Source organism: Pipra filicauda, unplaced genomic scaffold (genome assembly GCF_003945595.2).
Source record: "Pipra filicauda isolate LSUMZ 115617 unplaced genomic scaffold, ASM394559v2 scaffold640_size194452_pilon, whole genome shotgun sequence".
Taxonomy (NCBI): domain Eukaryota; kingdom Metazoa; phylum Chordata; class Aves; order Passeriformes; family Pipridae; genus Pipra; species Pipra filicauda.
The window spans coordinates 70242-85233 of NW_024104799.1; the positions used below are offsets into that span (position 1 = coordinate 70242).

A 14992-nucleotide genomic window follows, 5' to 3' on the forward strand; every position below is an offset into this window, starting at 1 on the left:
ATGAAAGGGATGGAGACACCACAGTCCAGCACATCCCAGAGGACCCAAAGTCACCAGGAATGGGGTGAGGGCTCTGCCCGGCCCAGCCCCACCTCTGCAGCTCCTCCGGTCCTCGGCCAGCTGGAAGGAGTGGTTGCAGTAGCAGACGGGGCCGGCCAGCGTTGGGGCACAGTGGTGCTGACAGCCCAGAGCTGAGCAGTTGGCCAGTTGTTCTGCAGAGACAGGGGAGAGGGAGGAGGGAGGATGTCACCGGGGCAGGAACAGGATGGACACCCAGGACCCGACTTCTGGCTGAAGGGGACCCCAAGACACCACCCCAGGCTTTGCTGGGGGCCTCCATGGTGCTCCCAGCTCCTCAGTGGGGACAGAGGGACTGAGACCCTCCCCAGAGGGAGGGAGGCCATATGGGGGGGTCTGAGCAGCCCCCACTGTACCCTGGCACTGCTGACTTCAAGCCACTTCAGTGGTGGCCAAGACCTGGCACTCCTTGTGCAGGAGAGTGGTGTGGGACGGAGCTCCAGGGAATCCTGGGGGACACAAGATGCACTGGAGAGCCTGGGGCTCCCCTCCCCTCCTCGCCCTGCCTGACCCAGTCACTTGAGAGCTCAGTGGGCGATGGGGGGGTTCAGCACGGGGGCTCTGCTGGCACTGCCACCCCTGGGATGTCTGCAAGGGCAGCAGAGGGGCCCCAACTCTCTGCAGGGAGCAAGACGGGGCGGCACGAGGCTCCAGCAGCTGGGGCGTGAACGGGGGTGTCAGCTCGGGGTGACAGTTTGGGGCAACGCCTTTGGGTGACAGTTCAGCCTGATGGCTTTAGGTGACAGCTCAGGGGGACAGTTTGGGGTGACAGCTCAGGGGGACGGCTCAGGGGGACAGTTTGGGGTGACAGCTCAGGTTGATGGCTCAGGGGGACAGTTTGGGGTGACAGTTTGGGGTGACAGCTCAGGGGGACAGTTGGAGGTGACAGTTTGGGGTGACAGCTCCCCTGCCCAAGCCTGGGGCGAAGGCAGGCCGGGGCCTGTGAAGAAATGCCTCCCTGGGGGAGGAGATGCCTCCCTGGGGGAGGAAATGCCTCCCTGGGGCGGCACCGGCCATGGCAGGGGGGACTCTGCATCCGGCTCAAGCACCAGCGAGGGCCGACGGCCCCAACGTGCCCAAACCTGCGAGCTCCAGGTGCCCGGAGCCGGGAGCAGCAGCTGCCCGGGGCCGGCCGGGAAAACCAGATCCCGCTTGGCTAACGAGAGCCATTACTGAAATATTAATTGTGGGCTCCGGCGCAGCTGCGGGAGCTGCCCCGGGCTCTCCAGGGGGAGCGGAGGAGGGGAGAGGAGCTGCGTCCCAGGAGGAAGCCCCTCGGGGCCGGGGGGTCCCAGCGCAGTGGGGCAGGAGCCCCCTGCCCGAGGCAGGGAAGGGTTGGGGAGCAAAGAGGCTTCAGAGCTCGGGGTCAGCCCGGGACACGCATTTCTGAGCGACTAATCTGCGCAGCAGCACGCTGGTTTAGGGAGTTTTCCAGCAGGATTAGCCACGGGGACAGGCCAGGAGGGGGGACAAAGCTCCTGGAAATTAGGAAAAAACCACAGTGGTATCTCTTATCTGGACCAGAACCCCAGGCCTGGAGCTTTTAAAGCCAGGAGACAATGCAGCTATTTCATGGCTGTGGGCTCAGGAATGATGGGCATTTCACTTCCAAGCGGCTCTGGATAATCTCGGGATCTGAGAGCGGCCAGTGCTGCGCCGAGCGTGGTGGGGCTCACACCCAGCCACAGAGAGCAGGGACAGACGGGGACCTCGTCGCTCCCACCCCATGGGGAGCATCCCGTGGGGCAGCCCCCCCTCCCCGCAGCCCCCCGGGACCCCCAGACCTACCCCGGCAGTGCGGCCCCTCGTCGGAGCCGTCGAAGCAGTCGTGGAGCCCATTGCAGAGTTTGCTCATGTGGATGCAGAGCTCGGTGCCCAGGCAGTTGTGCTCGTTGGGTTGGCAGCGGGACACTTTGCTCTGGGGACCTGCAGGACACCAAAGGGCACAGGGGTCAGCACAGGGGTCAGCACAGGGGTCAGCACAGGCCCCGCAGCCCCCACACCCCCCTCGGTGCCAACACGTTCCTTGTCCCGAGGCCATGGCACAGGCAGGTTCGTGGGGGGCCGTTCCAAACCCAGCACAAGGAGACTTAATCTCCATTATTAACTGGAAAAATTACAAAGGAAGCCAGGTTTTATTTTTAAGCTCCTCTGGAAAGAAGCAAAGCATGGAGACAAACAACAAACACACACCAAAAATCGATTAACGGCCTGAAACCCCAGGAAAAGCTCCTGCAGGGTCCAGCACGGCTTCACACCGGGCTGGAGGTGGCTGCAGGGGGTGAGACACAAACAGCGAGCCCTGGCACAGCCCCTGTGAATCCCGGCCCCCTCCACAGGGTCTCCTCCCCTCCCTGTCCCAGACCCACGTTCTGTGTCAGGGCCGAACACGCAGCATTTCACTGGAGCCACAACACACCTCTGCCCAGCCAAAACACTGAAATCCCATTTTCTGGGGAGCCAGGGGCTGTTTGTGCCTCACTCTCCTGTCAGCAGGGCTGGCAGTGGGGACAGTGGCAGAAATAGCTCCACGGGTCCCCGCGGGCCCCCCGTCCTTCGCGCCCGTGAGCGCCGGGAAGGGCACAGCACACGCCGGGCACCGTGTCCAGGCATGGTCCCGTTTTAGCCCAGTCACCTTCATCGGAGGCTCTGACAGCGGGGTTTGTCCTAAATAAGCTCCGACTCTCCTTGGAGAGGAGTGTTACATCACACACAGAGCTCCGTGTGCCGGCACATCCTCACACCGCACGGCTCCGGCCAGCGCGGGCTCAGCGTCACCACCGAGTGACCCAGGATGGGACCCCCACCCTGACCCCCACCCTGATCCTTGGGCTCCCAGCAGCTGTGGCTCCAGCAGGAGCCCACGGCCCCCGGCAGCACGTGGAGCTGTGGAAAGGGGACCACAAACCCCAGGGTTTGTGAACCCCCCGAACACACAAACCCATCCCAGCCAAAACCTGCCCCCATCCCTCTGCCCGTCCTGTGCAGCGACACACACCTGCCCCTGCCTGCACAAGAGGTGCAAAAAAAATGGGAATCTAACGGGCTCCAGATGCCAGATGGCTCCTCTGAGCCTCAAACACATCCCAGTATGCCTCCAGTTAACCAACTGGGCACTGGGACCAGGGGCTCCTCCAGGATGGCAGATACGGAGCTCAGGACACCCAGGCTCTGTCACACCCACTGAGGATGGGGGATTCCCCCCTTTCCAAGCCCCAGGGCACCCAGCAGACGACTCCCGGGAGAATTTCCTACTGGGTGCCACTGCCCAGATTTGTTTTTCACAGAGGGTGGGCCCCCAGTAATTGCAAATTACAGAATAATTAAGTAATATCAATATATGGACCAAAAGAATGAAGGGGCTGAAATGAAGCACCCAGTTCATCAGTCAGAGCTGCTCTGCCGTGTCCATTATTCCCTGCAAAGAGCCTGGATCAAACCACTTATCCCAAACAGGGCAGGATTAATCCACAAGCCACTTTGTTTGCTTTTGACTGTGTTGGTGCTAATAAATGAGCCAATTTATTACATGTGACAAGCTTGTGGTACACCCCAAGGAGCCGAATTAGGCAGGAATGTTTAACCTCGAAAAACCACCCGGAAAAAAAAAAAAGGAGGAAAGAAGAAAAGCAACTCTTCCTCCTGCAGCTGATTTGGCAACAGCCCAGAGAGAGGCAGACGTGGGGGGTGAGGGGAGAGGCTGGAGGGGCAGGAGCCGGATGGCCCTGCCTGTCCCACCAGGATGCCCAGGGATGGCAGCAGTGAGGGTCCTGCTGCTGCCCAGGGGCTCACACCCAAACTCCCACAGGACCACGCCAAGGGCAGACCCAGCACGGCAAGACGAGGGACCCGAGGTCTCCTGAACCCTCAGGTCGATGGATGGACCAACCAGCTGCCAGCCACAGCTCAGCCGTGGCAAATTCCTTCCTCAGAGCCCCTCATCTCCTTTGATTTCCAGCAGGATGGAGGCTCCTGTCCAAGTGTTTTCCGTGCAGCAAGAAGCTGACCGGCCGGGCAAGAACCGCGCGCGAGGCGCCGGCACCGGCACGAGCACAGCACCGGGCTGGGGAGGGACAGGGAGCACGTGAGCAAAGCCAGGGAATACTTCAAAGGATTCCCAGGGAGGAAAACCTGACAGGTACCTGAGGGCGTTTCAAGAGGCTCCCCCGGGAGCACGTGGGTGCCACGCAAACCTCCCGGCACCGAGGGACGGGCGGAGCAGCCGCGGGAGCCGCAGCCCCGGCTCAGCCCCGGATTAAATGGGAGCAATAAAAGTCATTCTCTCCCTGCCAGGGAGATAAGGGGGATGAGAGGCTGCTGGAAGCCCCGGTGCCGGAGTGGCGTGAGAAAAGCCGGCCTGGCAATCCCGGAGATACCGGGGGCATGTGCTGACAGGTCGGGCTCGGCGGGAACGAGCCCGGGCAGGAGCAGGCAGGAGACTCCCCACATCCCCCTGCCCACGGGAACGGCACAGACGGGCACCAGCACAGCGGGGTGACCCCGATCTCCACGTCCTGGGGGGCACAGCCTCCCCCTGGCTCCCTCCCACTGTCTTGGGGTGAAGAGCAGGAACTTGGGAACAGTGAGCAGAGCCCCTCAGGGAGGCCAAACTCCCCGGGGAGGGAACGGCTGAGGACTGAGTGAGTCTGAAGTTTAGGGTCTGTGACGGTGATGGAAACTCGTGGATTTGGTCCCACACGTGGGCTCAGCCCACATGGTGAGGAGAGAGGAGATGCCAGGCTTCGGTCTGAGCCTCGCAGAGGCTCCCACTTCCCTGTCCTGGAAGTGTCAAGCACGTTCCAAGGGGCTCAGGGTCAGCAGGTCATTCTGTGTCCCTCAGGAATGAACCCTCAGGGGAGCTCGGACCAAACCCAAGAGTCCTCCAACACCCACGATCCCTGCACAGATGGACACGAGGTGCATCCACAGCACCGGACACTGCTCCCAGCAGCAGGGCCCCCACCAGCCACAGGGAAGAGAGAGGAAGAAGGGAAAGAGGGAAGAGCATCCAAGGGGTCCGTTCTCCCATCCCCTGTCCACATGGATCGAGCAGGGACGTGCGCAGAGAGTGGAACACGTCAATCAGGACAGATTCCTTCCAGCCCCCGAGTCCTCCCGCTGTAATTTTCCAGGGCTGCTGATTGACTGGAGCCAGCCAGCCCATCCCAGCCCCCCAGCCCTCCCACAGAGGGGCCCGTTGCATCATTTTGCCTTAAGGAACAAATAAACCCGGAGCCGAACCAGAAACTGCTCAGGAGGAGACGGTTCTGCCAAGCACGGTGTGAAGTGGGAATCCAGGAGGCATCCCTGGGACAGGGGACCAGGGGATTCTGCTGGTCCCCAGCAGTGGCTGCCCTGTGACCCGGAATCGGGCAGAGGGAGAAAGTGGGACACAGGGACAGGTGGTTCCTTCTCCAGCCCAGCCGGAGCAGAGGTCCCGGCACATCCCTGCGGAGCCCCCGGAGTCAGCACAGCTCTAACTCGCCCCCCTGTGCAGACACAGCCCCTCCATTCCCGTCCCTGCCATCCCAGCTCCCTGTTTGCTTCTGGAGAGACACCACTGCCCCAGCCGAGGTGGGAGCACCCCCCGTGCCGGGGCCATCCGCGTCCAAGGGGCTCCAACAGCTCGGACCAGCAAACCCCATCCAGCATCCCAATCCCAAAACACACCCGGGAGAGCGGCATCGCTTCCCCAGCTGCTCCCCAGGACTCCAGAGACCTCCTGCCCTCGGGAAGGAGGGTGCTGTGGCACCGAGGAGGGGGTGCCACTGCCTGGCCCCCAACTCCTCCTGCCTCGGGTCCCTCCATTTCGGTGGGGACAAAGAGAGAGGAGGGATTGCCCGGGTTGTTCCGATGGATCCCAGCCCTGGAACGGCAGACAGATGGACGGATGGACGGACGGATGGACGGAATGGCCACCCCCCACCCCGGGGGGGCTGAGGCAGAGCCGCTGTGGTGCGATGGCTGCTCGGGGCCCTGGAACGCCCGTGGGACGGGTGGAAGGAACCCAGAGGAGGAGGGTTAGAAGGAAAGGCATACATACATATCTCGGGAGATTCATCCGAGCCATCCGGACAATCCTTCTCCCCGTCACAGCGCCAGCCCTTAGATATGCACGTAATCTGATCTTTGCATGCAAACTGTTTGGGGCTACAAGTCTTCGGTGCTGGATGGGAAAAGAAATAACGATAATAAACAACATCAGTTTCTTCCCAAAGACAAGTTGTTTCAAAAGACAAAAAAAAAAAAAAATCAAATTTCAATTAAAGGGCCGAGATTGTTTTTTTTTTTTTTAGGGGGGGATGATTTCTTTCGGCGAAAGTTTGAGCCCGGCATCGGATCCATCAAACCTGCCCCTGAGGAAAGGAGGAAATTTAAGCTGGAGCATTAATTACACCGGGAGAAAACAAGAGCTGAGTGCTGTGATGCACTCGCAGATTTTAAAGATCATTTAACTTGGATGAATTAGCTCCTGGGGGCCAGAGGCGCTTTGCTTTCCGTGCTAGGCAAGGAAAAAACAGGGGGGAAACAAGCAAACCCAAATGAGAACAAATTAAAAAGTAATGTTTCTTTAAATCATGAGGACAACAGTGGGATGTCACTACATCCATCCTGTGCCCAGGACCCCGGGGCAGCCCAGGGAGGGGGCAGCTCCAGCACCACCCCCTACAACACACAGGGATGGAACATGGACGGAGCAAAAACCAGCAAGAAAAGCCAAAATCCAGGGGCTGGGAAGGGAGACGGGTTGGGAAGAGTCTCCTGACTGTGTCCTGAGGGTGTCACTGCAATGTGTGTGGGGGGGGGGTCACTGCACCCCCCACCCCCCAAAAGCAGAGGCTGCAATGAGGGGTCACTGCCATGGGGGGGTCACTGCAATGAGGGGTCACTGCAATGAGGGGTCACTGCCATGGGGGGTCACTGCCATGGGGGGTCACTGCAATGAGGGGGTCACTGCCATGGGGGGTCACTGCCATGGGGGGGTCACTGCCATGGGGGGTCACTGCCATGGGGGGTCACTGCCCAGCCCCAGCCCGGGGAGGGGTCTGACATCCTGCAAACCCAAAGCGACTGGGAACGGCTGCTCAAGCAAGGGCAGTCACACGCAATTCCCAAAACATTCATCTCGTGGCATCCCGGCTCTCCTGCCAAATTCCCTGCTCCAAGGATCCACTTCCTGCTCGGCCCGAGGAAGAGGGGTCTCTGTGCCTGCACCTTCCTCCCCAGCTCCTGCCACGGCGCTGCCCCACAGCGGGGATGCTGCGAGGGGAGAGGATGGGGATGGTCCAGTCGCCAGCCCCGGTCCCCAGAGGGGAGGAGGAAACCCTTCCTACCCTGTCACAACACTAATTATCCCTCAGACCTGCACAGGGCTTCGCCTGAGCCGTTTGCTGTGACTGAAGTGCAGCTCCTCCTGCCAACCTGCTTCCCTCCTTCCTCCCCTTCCCTCCACGGCATCCGCACCGGCGGCGTGGGAGCTGCTGCTCAGCACCACGGCGGGAGCTCAGCACAGCCAAGATGGACCCTGGACGGATCAAAATGGATGGAACATCCCCGGGGATGAGCAGATCCTTCCCCTCCACCTTCCCGAGGCCGGAGGTGACCTCTAGACCGAGCCTGTCCCCTTCCTCCCACCAGGCTCAGGCACCTCCTGCTCCACCCCTCTCCCAGCCCAGCCCCGCCGCCCCCTCTCCCCGGAGCTCATCTGCCGCCTCCATCTCCCAGCCACAAGTGCAACCCAACGCGGGATTCATTAACAAAACCACAGCAAAGGACCGACACTCCCTTGGATTTCCTGCTCTCCCTCATCTTCCCAGGTCTCGGCAGCCACAGCGTGACCCACGGCTGCCGCAGCCGCCGGCACCCGGGACCCGCGGCCCGGCACCTGCCCCGACCGAGCTCGGCTTCCCAAGGGAGCAGGCAGAGCTGGAGCAGGGCAGATCCCTGGGAAGCCCTTCCCAACCGACTGCCCCACCCCAGCCCTCACGGCAGGGGAAACCAGAGCCAGTACACGAGGTTGGAAATACCGATCCTGGGCAGGGACACCCGGGGATGCTCCCAGGGGTCGTCCCCCAGCACCAGCACGTCCGTGCCGAGCAGCCCCGGTCCCAGGACCGGAGCAGAACACTGGGATTTCTCCCAGGCGTTGACACATCACACTTTGCCAGGCTGCACCCGCCCTTCCCCAGGGGGTGATGCTCCAGGCAGGATGACCCCAGGGAGCCACCCTGACACCCCTCAGTGCCACGGGGCGCCCAGACCGAGCTCCAACCGCCCCCTCCGCCATCCCCAAACACGCCGCCTTCGGCAGAGCATCTTCCAGGGCAGCTCTGGCACTGCTGGCGCAGCTCGGAGCGGGGGGAGGAGGGAAGGAGACCACCTCCCACTCGGCAGTTGGCTCTCCGGGCTCCTGGGCAACCCCACGCACCCCCCGTGCCCGCACAGCGTGTTCCGGGCGCTCAATGCCCCGAGCCCGGCGCGGTGCCCCGGTGCCAGGTGGACAATTAGAGAAGGTGTCTGTTCGTGCCTCCCTCACACGGAGCCAAATCCCCTTCCCGAGCCGGGCGCCCGTCCCAGCGGCAGCGATGGCAGCGGCGAGCGGAGCTCCAGCCCCGGGAGGGGGAATAAAGGAGCCTTCATGGGCGCACAATGGGCGGCTCAGAGCGGGGCCGGGGCAGCTGCGGGGACACATCCAGCCTTGGCAGCCAGAGGAGAGCCCCCGGCTCAGAAGGGACTCAAAGGGGACAGAGCGGGGAGAAACCGGGCTAAAAAATGGCTAAAAAATTGTCAAAACAGCCAAAATAAGGCAAAAAATGGGGAAATTGAAAAAAAAAAAAAAGACCCAGAGGAGAGTCAATTAAAAAAAAAAAAAAAACAAACACCCAAGGCTAAAGAACAAAAAAAAAAAAAAAAGACCCAGAGGAGGGTCCAAAAAAAACCCCCAAAAAACCCCAAGGTTAAAGAACCAGCAAAACAAACAAACACACAAACAAAAAAAGGGCCCCAAAAAACGGCAAAGAAAAAGAGCCTCAAAGATGGCCAGCCCAAAAAAAAGGCCGAGAAAAAGAGGGCCACAAAAAAAAAAAAACAGAGCTTCCAAAAAAAGGGTCAAAAAAAAAAAAAGGTCAAAAAAAGGCCAAAAGAAAGGCTCTCCCAAAAAAAAACAAAAAACATTTGGGTGCAAGAAAGGAAATTGCTCTTCTCCAGGACAGGGTGGCAACAGATGCCCCCGCGGGGTCTTCCCAGGGGGGAAGGGGACCAAGAGCCTGGTGCCACCATCCCATGGACACCCGGAGGCCTCGTGCTGGAGCAGGATGGGCTGGGAAAAGGGCCTGCAAAGAAAAACACCACAAAACATTTGGGGTTTGCCTGAAATGAGAAATGGACACCGAAAGGGGCTGTGGGAGAGCTCGGGGAGCAGGTCCTGGAGCAGAGGCCAAGTGACCTCGACCTCCAGCACACAGAGGAGCACAGCACAAAAACCTGGACAGACTGGAAGCAAGGCACAAAACCACCGAGGAGCTCCTTCCCAGAGCAATCCCTGCTTCCTCCTCGGCCCAGCTCCTCCTCCTCTCCTCGGGAGGAGGCTCCAGAGGAAGCGGCGCTGGCCATAAACACGGCCTGGAACGAGCACGAGCCCCAAACCAGATGTTTGGGGGGAGAAGAGAGCACGGAGGGAGGGAATAAACCCACTCTGGAGGCAAATAATCCCACTCCATGGTACTCAAATGTCTCTGTCCCCACCTTGTGTGGCCACGGCACCCCAAAACGGGGAAGGCTGTTGTGTTTTGGCCAGTTTTGGCCTGTCTTTGGTAGAGCCTGTCCCATCAACCAGATAACAGCACATCTTCACCCCCACGTCCCTCGGTCCCTCCCTGTGGATCAAGGCTGGAGCACACCACAAGGCCATGGCCACTCTTCCCAGTTCCCCCAGTGCCAGCTCAGAACCCCGTGGCACCGTGTTGCCAGACCCCCCAAATCACCCAAGACACAAATTCAACCCCATTCAACACACACCACCAACCAGAAGCACATCACAGTCACCTCACCCTTCATTTTTCTCCCCTACATCATCCACCCTTTGTTCCTGAATTACAGAAAAAACAGGATTTGTTCCTTTTCCGTGTGCTCAGGACTCCGAATGTCCTGGAATTTCTCTGCAGCCACAGGACAGGCCCCGGGAAGGCCAAAGCCCGGAGCCCCCCAGCTCCATCCCACTCCCTCATCCCGGGGCTGGGGCTCCAGGCTGATCCTAAAGCCCCAAATCATGCAAATTTTCCGGGTCCTTTGGCTCCCAAAAGCCGACCCGGGGTAATAGAGACGTTTAAAATGCCGAACCCTCGGGTCTGAGGCACATTTTTTCCAGGGGGGAAAGGGAAAGGAAGGCTCAGCTGTTTGTTCTGCGTTTAAATACGCCATCCCAAAACAGTTCAAATGCATTTTTGCAATTCCTCCATCCGGCCCCCTCCGAACGGGAAGATTCAAACCAGATCCCTGCCCCAGCCCTTCCAGGACGGCTCCCGGCCATTCCCGCCGGGAGAAGCCGCAGGTATGTGGCCAGGCCTGGGGGAGGGGGCTGGCCAAATGCTAAGTAAATATTGACTTTAAAATACATTTATTTTTTTCCCCCCCTCTCCTTTCAAGTCAGCCCTGGCATGGGGATCACGAGGCATTCACCTTCCTTAGAAAAAGGCGATTTGGAGAAGCCAAGCCAAGCCCAGCTGTGCTCTGCCAGAGGTGCTGGAAAGGCAGCTCAGTGCCATTCCTGGGACACCCTCTGGCACTTGGAACAGCTCTGGAGTGGGTTCACCCCAATTGTCCCCGTATCTGGAGCCCCCAAGGAGACAAACTGCAACCAACAACAAATCCCACCAAAACCAAACACCAGCAGAGCCCCCACCACGGCTTCAGTCCCAGTATTCCGGCGCTTCCCTGGTTTTCCATCCCCGGTTTCTGCCCATCTCCCCCCAGCAGAGGGATGATGCTGCTGGGAAGCAGCTGGAATCTCCTGCCTGCCCCCAGCTCCATCCTGGGGCACGGCCAGGGCTGGGACCCCCCACGTCACACCCGGAGCCCGGAGGGACAGGCAGGACAGGCTCCATCTGCCGCCCCACCCCAGGCACGGGGACACCCAGGGAGGATCCCAGAACCCTCAGCTCATCCATCCCAGGCACGGGGACACCCAGCGAGGATCCCAGAACCCTCCCAGCACCCTCAGTTCATCCACCCCAGGCACAGGGATACCCAGCGAGGATCCCAGAACCCTCAGCTCATCCACCCCAGGCACAGGGACACCCAGGGAGGATCCCAGAACCCTCAGCTCATCCACCCCAGGCACAGGGACATCCAGGGAGGATCCCAGAACCCTCAGCTCATCCACCCCAGGCACGGGGACACCCAGCGAGGATCCCAGAACCCTCCCAGCACCCTCGGCTCATCCATCCCGAGGCCACCAGCACATTCCTGGCCCTTTCCCAGGCTCCACACACTCCACACACGCACCCACCACCCACCCATGGCAAGGGACCCCCATCCCTCCCCACGGGGCACAGACTGGGAGCAGCTGGGTCCTGCTCCGGGTACCCTGTGCTCCAGGGATCGGGACACAGCATCCCAATGTCCCACCCCGCTCCAGGGACAAGCCCAACTCCCGGCTGGCTCCATGGCCAGGGCAGGGAGAGGTGACACAGCCCAAAGGCCCGGGGGGTCCCCAGCAGCCCCCCCACACCCCCACACGTGCACCGGGCTGGGATTCCCATCAGCCAGGACCTGCCCCCGCCGCCTCCCAACCCAAGACAAAGGAGCAGAGCGAGGACGGGGGACGGAGAGGAGGAGGATGGATGGGCAGAGCGCATCCCCAGGGAGGCGGGAGGTGGAGGCAGGAGACGGAGGCAGGAGGTGGAGGCTGCCCACCAGCATCCATCCATCCCCGCGGGGCGGGGAGGGGGGAAGGGGAACAACATCCCACTGCGGCTCCCGGGCCGCGTCCATCCCGCAGCTCCACGTCACCTGACTTCAAACGCATCCGGGGGGAGAGACGATTTCCATGCGAACACGCATCAGGAAATCTGGGAGGAATGCGCTCCCCCCCCTCCCCGCCCAGCCCCTTCCCCTCCCGCTCCTCAGGCTCTGGCAGCTCCGCCGCCTTCAGATGAAATCCATTAAAAAAAAAAAAGGGGGGGGGGGGAAGGAAAGATTTGCATTTTAAACCAAATTCAGGAGCCGGGAGCTCCGTGCCGGAGCGATCCCCCGCGTCCCCTCCCGCCTCCAGCCCCACCGAGAGCCCGCAGCAGAACGAGCTGAAAAATGGCAGGAGATGGAACCAGATGAAATGAAGCCCCGGCACTGCCAGAACTGGGGATAATAATAATAAAAAAGGAGCTGGATCATCCAGACCGTGGTGGGGAGGGGCAGGAGGGGCAGCTCCAACCCCACAGCTGAGGGCGATTCGAGGGAGAATCCTGCTTTTTTGATTTCTTTCTCTTTTTGCAGCTTATCTGCAATTTAAATGAAAAAAAAAAAAAAAGGGGGGGGGTGGAGGAAAAAAGGGAAAGAAAAAAGCATTTTCAGCCAGGAGAAAGGGGCTTAAGTCCTCTGGGTGCAGTTGGATGGGCTGCAGCCGGCCCTGGCCCGTGGCCATCCCTGCTGTGTCCCCTTTTTCCTGCCCCAGAGGAGGGATGGGGAGGGGGCAGCGGGACTAAGGAGCCCCCCCACCTCCCCTACCTGCTCAGGCTTTATTCCCTGTATTTATCCCAGCAATAGGAGTGGGATGTTTATACCCTGGGCAGTTGGGAACCCAAACAGGACCCGGCGTTCTGCAGCGTGGTGGTTATTTATGGCCTGTGGCTGGAGCTGATAAGGCTCCCTCCAGAGCCCTGCCTGCGCCGGGAATAAAGCAATTCCACAGGATAGATTAATAGGCATTTCATCCCAGCAGCTGGGAGGGAGGGGAGGGAGGGGAGGCTGCCGGGAGCTCGGAGGGGCAGGAGGGTCTGTGCTTCCTCCCGCCGGGCCGGGCATCAGCTCGCCAAGGCTTTCAAAGGGCTGGAGCCCGGCCAGAACCATTGGCCTTAATTCATTAGTCAACTCAATTTCGCTGCCTCCGCAAATAAGGACTTTGTCTGGGATGGGGAAACGGAGCAGAGCAGCTATTGTGCCCCAGGAGCGGGCAGAAAGGGCCCTTTGAGAGGACACTCTGCCGGAATAAAAGTCACTTTTATCCCAGAATAATTAGCATGCTCTGAGTACACTAATTATTCCGGCATAAAGGGACTTTTATTCCCGAGCAGCGCGGCCGCGCGGGGAGTTGCTCTGGATTCGGCTCCACCTGCCCGTGTGAACACGGCCGGGGATGATCCAGCTGGGATTTGGGGGTCCTCGGGGTGGCCACTCGGCAGGTCCCCACCGGGGCACACACGGGGGGTCCCAGCCCAGGACGGGCAGGGAGCAGTCACCCCCCCAGAGACGACAGAGGCTCCAGGAGGCTGGAGAGCAGCAAGAGGGGGATGAGGACATGGAGACCCAACCCTGTCCCCTGCCACCAAGTCCCCTTCCGAGGTCCCCTGGGGACCTGGGTCTCCTGCTGGGTCCCGTGGGGGACCTCAGAGCATCTCCTGGCCCTGGGGAGCACAAGGTCACGGAGCCACCGTCGCACAGCACAATCTCCTGCTACTTCAAGGTCTCCCCAGGAACAACAACCCCCAGCAGCACCACGGCCCTGCCCCGCTCCTGCTGCAGCTCTTGCCTGCCACCAGCTCCCATCCTGGTCCCCAAAACCAAACCCAACCAGTCCACAGGGACACGGCCCCAGCCATCCACGTGCTGCCGGCGAGGTGGCAGCGTGGGATGGGCAAAGGTCTGGGAATTCCTCGACAGCACATCCCGGGAAGGCAGGGCCTGCTCAGCTTCCAGGTGGCAGCTGCTCCACTGGAAAAACATCCCTGGCACGGCGAAATGTCCCACCTGTCTATAACTGGCACAAATGGTGAAAAAGGAATCGAAAGACCAATCTCAGGTAATCCCTGAGCTGATGCTGAATCCCAGGTGCCGCCCGACCCCTCAGCATCTCCGTCGGATGCTCCCGGATGGTTCCTGCAGGTCAGGGAATCCTGGTTTCCCCGGTTTTAACTGCTGTAAGTTGCAGAAAAAGAAAATTTACGATTTAATGCAGCCGAAAGGGCGTGGGGCCGGGCTGGGCGGGCGACGGGGGCCGATGGCATCAGAGCCGCAGAGGAGGAGGAGGAGGAGGAGGAGGAGGAGGAGGAGGAGGAGGAGGAGGAGGAGGAGGAGGAGGAGGAGAGCATCACGCCGGTGAGTAATCGCGGTGCTGGGCTCCAAATCCGCTCTTCCCCAGGGAAAACACTCCCGGCCGGGAGAGGAGACGCTGAGAGAACCCATCTGGAAGGGCCGGGGGCTGTGCAGGAAGCGGGGCCGTGGCGCGGGCACCGACCCAGGGCACCGACCCAGGGCACCGACCCAGGGCGGCCGGGCCGGGGGCGCAGCCGGGCCCGCGCGGGGTTTGCCCCGGTGCTCCCGCGGCATCCGCCCCGCGCTGGGAAGGCGGCCGGAGCGGGAAGTATTAAACCCAAGTGCTTCCTTTTCCAAACAATAAAAAGGCACCTCGACACCCGCGGCGCCGCGCCGGGAGGAAACCCTTCGCAGCCACCCCGGCTCCCTGCGCCCGTGCCCGGAGGGACGCGGGGACGGGTCCGGCACCCGGCAGGACACGCGCCCAGAGAGGACGGGACCACCACGAGCAGCGCGGTTTGGGGTGCCCCTGCCCCCGGCCCAGAGCCCCCAAGCATCACAAATCACCTGGAGCTGCTCTCCTGCAGCGACAGAGCCAGGGACAGACGGGGGGATCGTCACTGGCAGCCGGGGACGGGCAAGAGGTGTCCCAAAGGGGCACTGCTCC

General features: G+C 60.9%; 2 protein-coding genes across 3 annotated transcripts in view; one reads left to right on the top strand and one right to left on the bottom strand.

The window, feature by feature from the left end:
- Window positions 1-14992, bottom strand: part of LRP1 (LDL receptor related protein 1) — a 74388-nt gene that overhangs the window by 53246 nt on the left and 6150 nt on the right. For both annotated transcript variants that reach the window (XM_027727335.2, XM_027727334.2), the window contains exons 2-4: window positions 6122-6244; window positions 1867-2004; window positions 93-212 (exon numbers count right to left, since the gene is read on the bottom strand). In XM_027727335.2, the coding sequence (XP_027583136.1) occupies window positions 93-212; window positions 1867-2004; window positions 6122-6244 (381 nt within the window). The remainder of the gene's footprint in view (window positions 1-92; window positions 213-1866; window positions 2005-6121; window positions 6245-14992) is intronic.
- Window positions 10398-12537, top strand: LOC113991222 (translation initiation factor IF-2-like). Its single transcript, XM_039388390.1, has 2 exons — window positions 10398-10627; window positions 10727-12537. Exon 2 carries the CDS (start codon window positions 11057-11059, stop codon window positions 12089-12091), a length of 1035 nt encoding a protein of 344 aa, XP_039244324.1. The 5' UTR covers window positions 10398-10627; window positions 10727-11056; the 3' UTR covers window positions 12092-12537.

Coding starts and splice junctions, on each gene's coding strand:
- LOC113991222 (XM_039388390.1), top strand. CDS start 11,057: ATGATGCTGCTGGGAAGCAGCTGGAATCTCCTGCCTGCCCCCAGCTCC.